The sequence below is a fragment of the Stegastes partitus genome, unplaced genomic scaffold, assembly GCF_000690725.1.
Source record: "Stegastes partitus isolate 25-593 unplaced genomic scaffold, Stegastes_partitus-1.0.2 Scaffold199, whole genome shotgun sequence".
NCBI lineage: Eukaryota > Metazoa > Chordata > Actinopteri > Pomacentridae > Stegastes > Stegastes partitus.
This window is the reverse complement of record NW_007577930.1, coordinates 7,758-16,296: the sequence shown is the minus strand read 5'-3', so window position 1 is coordinate 16,296 and position 8,539 is coordinate 7,758. Positions and strand designations below refer to the sequence as shown.

The window sequence follows — 8,539 nt, the reverse complement described above, 5'->3', positions numbered from 1 at the left end:
AGGGGACACCCTGGACAGGTCACCAGTCTATCACAGGGCTACACTTAGAGACAGACAACCAAGCACACTCACATTCACACCTACAGACAATTTAGAATCACCAATTAACCTCAACATGTCAAATCTATCTTTATCAAATTGGAGCAACTGAGCATAGAATCTTTAACGAAAGTAAAGCACTTCCATGTTAACTTCACGTTTCAGACTTCCATAATTATTGGTTAAGATGTGTTAAAAGCTTTAAAATAAATTCAGTTTTTATTGCAGAAACATACTCTCACACTGAAAACTGTAGAGAAATGTAACCTTCAACTCAACTCAACTGAATTGTTGGCAAAAGGAGGTTGTACAAAGTATTAACATCAAGGGTGCTAATAATTGTGGTACACATGGTTTGATGTAAAATAATTATTTTTTAATTTGGGATTTTTTTCACACTGAATAAATGCACTTGAATTAAAGGTTGAATTTTCCTCTTTTTTTTTCATTGTGGTTCGATATTATTTAGAAAAAAACAGAATTTACTAGAAGCTAAAGAGCACATCTTAACCAGGGGTGCCAATAATTATGGAGGACGCTGTACATATAGTATTTAATCAAAATTTACTTCACAAATATTCTGTGTACCTGCAATAGCAATGTGTTCAGGGATGACATTTTGCATAAAAATGCATAAAGCTGTATTGTCTAGTTGGTGAAATATGTAGGCCATATGTATGATTTAAACAAATAATAATAACTCACCATGTTGTCAAAACGGTCATACTCCTTGGTCTCTATTGGTAACCACATTCTCCTACCAAGTTTGCTTTCGTAAATCTCAACTTCTCATTCAACAAATTTTAAAATGAAGCTGCCTGAGAGAAATGTTAGTTGTTTGCTAAACTGCTCGCAATTCATAAACGTGCACAACCTGCTTGATGAATGGCTTCAAGCAAACACAGATTTGTTTTATGTGGAACCTCTGTGCTATACTGTGGTACCATGCCTCAATAGAACCTTCAAATTGTTGCATGAAACCCGTGAAAAGCAGATCGTTTTCCATATCTGTAACAGAAACTACATCAGTTTCAATATTTAGATGCAACGTGTTTTTTTTTTTTTTTGACAGAATGAGTAACGACCACAACACTGAACCGTCATTTCAGAAGAAGTCATCCCTGTGTTTTGTTTTATGTGTGTGTGTGCAGGTGTATGGGGTGTTTTATGCCACCTCCTTCCTGGACCTGTACCGCAGTCCTCGTCAGATCCACACCACTTCTCTCAGCCTCACACTGAATGTAGACAGCGATGAACAGTATCTCTTCCTGGTGAGTCCTCCTCTAAACTCTTTACAAACTCCCCTCACTTAAAACCCCTCTTTTTGTTTGCAACTTTCATTCTTAGTTTTGATTACACGATCAAATCCATTCAGTGTTAAATCAGGAGAGACATCTGGTAGATGTCAGAACTCCCAGATGTCTGAAGTGGAAGCATCTTTCAGTGAAACCCTTCGTGTTTTCACACTGAAAAAGGCTGTTCTGGCATGAAGCCAAATTAGCTTCAGCAGAAAAGTCTGTGTCGGCAACATGTGTGAAGAAAATTGAGGGATAAACCTCCCCCCAATTTTTCCACCTAAAAAACAAAAAGTCAGCTCAGAAGAGGAAATTATTTCGTGTTAATTTTGACGAATGCAGGTGCAAATAGCACCACGATGTGCTCCACAGCTGCGCAAGCACCTCTTTGTACTGAGGGGCGATGTGGGAGGTGTTGCAAGCAGTTGATCAAAGCTTAGTAGTGAAACATGAATTTAAATGCAAGCACTTTAGTATGCATAGCGACAGATACGGTTTTAAGACGAATGTTAAAAATAGCAAGGGTTTAAAGTCAGGCACGCAGATGGTGGGCTCTGAATTTCGCATCAACAGAATGAATCCATGGATTCAACCTGCCTCGTGTCAGCCGTCCAGACTGATGCTGCTTCTGGTGGGGTGAATGTTTTCTTGGCCCACTGTTGTTCTCCTTCACACAGATTAGTCTGAGTGTTGCTGCTGACCATGTTCGTCCCTTCATGGCCACAGTTTATCTTTCCCTAATGACTGCTTCCAGCAGGATAATGCAGCATGTTTCAGACTGGCTTCTTGAACATGACAGGGACCTTCCCATTCACCAGATGGGAATTCAGCAAAACATCTTTGGGATGTGGTTAAACAGGGCATCGGCAGCGTAAATGTGCAGCTGACAAATTTGCACTGAAGAGAAGCCTGACCCCGTCTTAGGATGGTATTCTTAATAAAGTGTGTGCTGAGTCTATGTGCATATTACAAGCGGTTGCTTATTGATCCAAACTGGAAAAAATGAAATAACTGAGGACTGTCTGCCTACACTGTATGTACAGGATCCTTATCTGAGGTACTGCTTCTGCACAAAAACTTCATGTGTTTAACGGTTTATGCTAAATAATATGTATTTGTGTTATTTCTTTAATGAATGCATTGCTAGATAAACGTAGTGTCTCTTGTAAGAAGTGACACGTTAGCTCCTCTGTGTTTGTTTCAACTCTTCTATTTATTTGAGGTCCATTTGTCACTGTAGGTTGGTCGTTCTGCATTTTTTTGTCTTTCTTACAAAGTTAAATTTGATGATCATATGATAGATATATGTAAACAAACGTAAGGGGAAACGAAGGCCAATAGGAGTGAAAGGGTTTATATCAGGGATCTCCAACCCCAGTCCTCGTGAGCTACTGTCCTGCAGGGTTTAGACGTTTCCGTACTGCAACACACCTGACTCACATTGATGGATCTCCAACAGCTTGTTGTCAAGTTCTACACAAGTCTGTTAATGATCCATTAATGTGAATCAGGTGTGTTGCAGTACGGAAACGTCTAAAACCTGCAGGACAGTAGCTCACGAGGACCGTAGTTGGAGATCCCTGGTTTACATCATGTTGGTGCTTATTTACCGTTTGACAAAGTTGTAGAAAGTAACATGGCTGTATGTCAAAAAATTGTGAACCCCCAGTGCCCCATTTCTGCTGGTGAGTGTGAAAGTTTTAAAAAATGCTAAAATGACACTATTTATCAGCCAGAAATGGTAAAAAAAAAAAACCAAACAAACATCAGATTCTCAACTTCTAAGCTTAAAATCCTAAATATTGTTGAAGTCAGTTAATTCTACATCTCATATAAACATTACAAAAACATAAGACATAACCCAGTGTGGGTAATGCTGTATTAGGGAACTGAACGTGTGTGTGAATATTGGTATTCTCTGTCCAGCTGTCGTTCTATCATGTGGTTGGACCAGAGTGATCATAACTGTTGTGGTTTGTGCTCAGGCGCGAGCTGTCTCTCCCTTCCTGGGTCCTCCCTCCGACTACGCTGTGGTGAAAATGATTCCCAACGAGAGGCTGCCACCCAGGAACCTCCACCGCGTGCGAGTGGACAAGACTCAGGCCATGCTGAAATGGCAGCCGCCCTACGACACCCCCAACGCCCCTCTGGTACGACACTGTGTTGTGTCGCTGTGCTGGTGATGACACATGAGGATCAGGAGGGTGGGCTGCTGGAAATTAGTGGTCTCCAACCTTTTTTGCACTATGGACCGGTTTCAAACAAGACAATTCTCTATGGACAGGTCATGGTGCACATAACAAATAATAATCGTGTTTTCTGCTAAAAAGTGTAGATGAATTAGTTTTTATTGCTAAAAAAAAAAAAAAAGCGACAACGATGTTTACACTTGTTCTGACAGGTACCTTAATCCTGCAGCAGGAAGTGTATTGACTCCATAACGTAGGTCGTGTTCACTCCTCTAGAAACAGCTGTGTGTGTTTCCATTTTAAAAGTTGCTTGAGTACTTTACCTTGCACACATTCTTAGTTTCCACGGTTTCCTTTTAAATTGGCCGATAAACCAGTCTAGTCATTTCTGAGTTTGTATCAGTCATCAAACACCTGTACTTCTCAACCTTGGAGGCGTGTTTTCCTCTTTAACGGCTGCTTTCTTCGTATGTCTTCAGACATATGTGATCCACGTGCGGGATGCGATCCGGAAGGTGGAGTGGGACTACAAGCTCAAAACCCAGAACAACACAGTGGAGTACCAGCTGAAAAACCTGGAGCCCGGAGGACGGTACAGCGTCTCTGTTCGCCTGCGCAACATGAGCAAGGAGGCCAGCTTCACTCTCAGCACAGGTGTGTGTCTGTGCACAGCACTCAGATCATTCCGGAGCCATTTTTCCAATATCATGCAGCCTCACCAGTTACATCTGTGTGACTGTCACAGGATCAGAGATGATCAGATTACAATTTGTGTGTGATTATGGTTTTGTAAATACCACAACACTCTCCATGGTACTACATGTATTTGTAACTGTGCAGCAGGCTCAAGGCTTGGAGTGCTGACAAACTACACCTGCCATCATACTCACGTTACATAAACTCTGCATGTCTTCACCGAGAAATACAGTAATTAAAAGATCATTTCTCTCTGCTGTAGTTCCTCTTCCAGCTCCAGAAGCCCTGAAAATTTTGACAGAGAAAGACCACGTGTTCCTCTTCTGGAAGAGTCTGGCTGTGCGAGAGAAGGGCTTCAATGAGAGCAGGGTGAGATACGCTGACCAGTGCTGTCTCTACATTACGTGTTATTTTCAACATGGTGCAAGTTCTTTTATAGCCCTACTTCCTAAAGTTTGCCTAGAGATTTGTATATCTACCTCTGTAATTGATATAAGATTTATGAAGTCTTAGAGTCATGGCATGTCCCATCCCATCCATTATCTATACACCTTAGTCCTCACTAGGGTCACGGAGGGCTGGAGTCTATCCCAGCTGACTCAGGGTGAAGGCAGGGGACACCCTGGACAGGTCACCAGTCTATCACAGGGCTACACTTAGAGACAGACAACCAAGCACACTCACATTCACACCTACGGACAATTTAGAATCACCAATTAACCTCAACATGTTTCTGGACTGTGTGGGAGGAAGCCGGAGAACCTGGAGAGAACCCACACTGCACGGGGAGAACATGCAAACTCCACGCAGAAAGATTCCGGTGTCCTCACCGGGACGCAAACCGGCGACCTTCTTGCTGTGAGGCAACGGTGCTAACCACCGCTCCACCTTGCAGAGTCATGGGATGTTTCAGTGTATAATCCTGACAGAAGAATGACCTTTTTGTGATTTTAGTTCTCCTTTTAATGCTCATGTGTCTGTGCTGTTATCGCCCCCCACTGACTGTCTGGGTGTGCTGCTTACAGGGCTATGAGGTGCACGTGTTCGACAGCGTGACCAACCAGACGTCCTACCTGGGAAACACCACAGAGACCTACTTCCGCATCAGCAGCCTGCTGCTGGGACACAACTACACTTTCTCTGTGCAGGCCCGCTGCCTGCTCAGCGGCCAGCTGTGTGGGGAGCCTGCACTGCTGCTCTACAACCAGCTGTCAGGTACCGACACACAGACACACTTTCAAACAGTGAGACTGGACGTTAGCTTACGGTTCTGCCATACAGACCACAAACCCATCCCCATGTCTGTCTGAGCTGTGTCTTATTCTGAAGTCTGAGCTCTTGCAGAAATCACATGCGTTTAAAAAGAATTAGATTTTAAATTCATGCTGTAAATCACTGGTCTCCAACCTTTTTTGCACCACAGACCGGTTTCAAGCAAGACAGTTTTCTAAGGACAGGTCATCGTGCACATAACAAATAACCGTTTTTTTTCCTATTAAAACAGTGTCGGAAATGAATCACTTTTTATTTGCTAAACATGTGTTTACTTTTTCTTCTGTGTCAGCATCGAGTCTCTGCAGACAAGTTTGTTTTTTATTCATTTCGGCAGCAGTTCGACTGACGGCTTCAATTTACAGCCGGGCATGAAAACTGACAGTCAAGTGCAGGAAGTGACGGCAGACGAGCTAGTCGTTTTTCAAAATAAAACACCCTGCAGACTTTGCCTGAAATAAAATAAAAAACAAAACATTCTTAATCTTTCTGTGCGACCTGCTACCAAATGACCCACGGCCTGGTACCAGTTCGCGGCCCGGTGGTTGAGGACCGCTGCTTTAAGTGATCTTTTTCCACGTGTTCAGGGTCCAGTGACGCCTCCCGCAGTGAGGGCCACTCAGGAGACATGGCAGCGGTGGTGGTCCCGGTCCTGTTCCTGCTGCTGCTGGGAGTGTGCGGCGGCTTGGTGGCGCTCTACTTCCGACACCGCCGGCTGCAGAACAGTTTTACCGCCTTCGCCAACTCCCACTACAACTCTCGCCTGGGCTCTGCCATCTTCTCCTCTGGGGATGAACTGGGTAAGTTTAGATTTAGAGCCTCAGACCATTTAGATGTTGGTGAGAAAACACTGACCTGACACTGCAGAGGATAGTAGAGTCTGTTTGTGGTTCTTTGACTAAACTGCGCTCTTCAAGGAGTGAAATTGACATGATTGGTTGGAGGGGAGACTGCTGGCTGTCGTAGTTGTGTCACTGCATCCCAAACTCCCAGTGGTTGTCCAGTAAAGTGTTGAAGGTGGAGATTCTGAAAGAGATTCAACAAAACAATAGTGACACTGATAAAGCTTGTCCACACCAAAGAAAGCAAATGTAGAGTTTCCCTTCAAGCCGCTTCCCCCCTTTTTATCTGTTTGTTGTATGAATCAGTGTATCTGCTGCCTCCTGAAACTACAAGACAAATGGTTTATTGCATTATTATTCATACAGCACAAATTCACCAGTGGTTTAGTTTTCTATCAGCTCAACAGTTCGCTGAAACCACTGTCACTGAAGAGTTATGACGTGGCTCATTTCTTTGTGGTCTCTAGCCACAGCATCACGGCCTCTTTGAGATGCAGTTTCACATATAGCTGGATCATAATAGTTAGAAAAGCCTGTAATGTATAGCCAAGCACTTTAGCCACCCTGAGAAGGGCAGAATGTTGGCCGTAGAATGTGGAAATGATGAAATGGACTCCTGTAATATGATTCTCTTTCAGGAGCCAGTAGAGCATCACCAGAAAGCTGATAGTGATAACAACAAGATGCGCTTTGTAACCAGATTCATTAACATCTGACCGTGTGAATCAAGCGTTTCAGAAACTCCTCCTTTCTTATTGCTGCTCACGTGTTGGAAGGAGGCTGCAAAATGTGGTTCATACCTTTGATTTTCAGAAAGTTTAATCCTGTAACTCACATTGGAGGGAAAAGTCACATTAACAAATTACAAACGACAGACTCTAACCCCCCACCACCCTCCACCGCACTTTTTTCTGGCCCTGAAAGAGGTTCTGCAGGGATGGTTGTTCTGAGCAGAACCCCCACAAAGATCCAGGCGCGAAACAAAACAGCCTGCGAGTTCCTGCAGTGGAAGCGGCCTGTTTACGCAAGTTATAGAAATCATAGGCCGGTGATAACAACCTTAGAAGCTGTTAGCAAATTTTCCGTTGTGATGTTGTGTTTTGCATGAAAACAGCAGCAAGAACACACACCTGGGCGCCCCCATAGCTCACCTGGTTGAGCGGGGGACCCATAAACAGGGGCTGTAGTTCCCTGATGCAGCGGTCGTGGGTCCGACCCTTTGCTGCAGGTCTCCCCCCATTCTTCTCCCCTCTTTTCCTGCCAGTCTCTATTGCTTTAATAAAGGCAAAAGCCCAAAAATATATTTAAAGAAAAAAAAAAAAGAACGCACACCCCTCTATCCAGCAGGTAATGTTTCCATGACAGTGACGTCATTGATAGGGACACTTCACTTTAAAACCACTTTCATCTGGGATCTCCAACTACTAGATTCAACAAAACTAACAGTTTATTGATTCATGAGAAATTATTTTAAAACAGAAAAACGCTGCACTATCATGTAACAGGAGCAATGGGATGGGTCCCGATTAAGTTGGTTCAAAGTGAGATTTAGACTTTGAGCAGATAGAAAATAAACCTTCATTGTCATCTGCCACCTGCAGAGAACAAACCAGAACACTTCACCTCTATTTTCTTTCTTATTTTAACATCATATCTGAGCTTGAACAACTAAAATCTTTAAAACGGCGTTGTGTGTTTTGGCCATTTGGGGGCAAAAGAACAAACTGATCTGATGTATTGTCGCTGTTGTATCCAATAGGTTTATGCTGCGTGTGTGTGTGTGTGTGTGTGTGTGTGTGTGTGTCTTTGGTGAGGCACTTGGTTTCCGGGGTTACCTGTGGGCATAGGTAGCAATTAGCCAGGCAGAGGCTAGATAAGGGAGACACAGGTGATCTGAGCCAGGAGAAGCCACATGTGACTCTCTGAATGGGTGTTATAGTATTTTTTTGTCTTTTTGTGTATGAGCTCATTTTTAGGTCACCCGGCCTTTTTGTAGGCGTTTTTTAAGATTTGCAACTTAGGTTAAATAAAGTGTTAAACGTACATCCATGGCGGACGTTGTTTTTACGCACCATCACGAGTTGTCTTCAAATTCCCTCCAGTTGCATTTTTTTTGAGGTAGATTGCCGCTACAGGCGCCTTGTAATTTGCCCCATCTACACTCTCCTCATGTACATGTCATTTGATCTGTTGTTGATATAAAAAA

The 8,539-nt window shown here is 43.3% G+C and overlaps 1 protein-coding gene across 1 annotated transcript in view; it reads left to right on the top strand.

The window, feature by feature from the left end:
• Positions 1 to 7,000, top strand: part of sorl1 (sortilin-related receptor, L(DLR class) A repeats containing) — a 125,646-nt gene extending 118,646 nt beyond the window's left edge. Inside the window, exons 42-48 of the mRNA XM_008280571.1 lie at positions 1,191 to 1,310; positions 3,320 to 3,484; positions 4,003 to 4,177; positions 4,482 to 4,588; positions 5,245 to 5,434; positions 6,079 to 6,291; positions 6,972 to 7,000. Of these exons, the coding sequence (XP_008278793.1) occupies positions 1,191 to 1,310; positions 3,320 to 3,484; positions 4,003 to 4,177; positions 4,482 to 4,588; positions 5,245 to 5,434; positions 6,079 to 6,291; positions 6,972 to 7,000 (999 nt within the window). The remainder of the gene's footprint in view (positions 1 to 1,190; positions 1,311 to 3,319; positions 3,485 to 4,002; positions 4,178 to 4,481; positions 4,589 to 5,244; positions 5,435 to 6,078; positions 6,292 to 6,971) is intronic.
• The last annotated feature ends 1,539 nt before the right edge of the window (positions 7,001 to 8,539 follow it).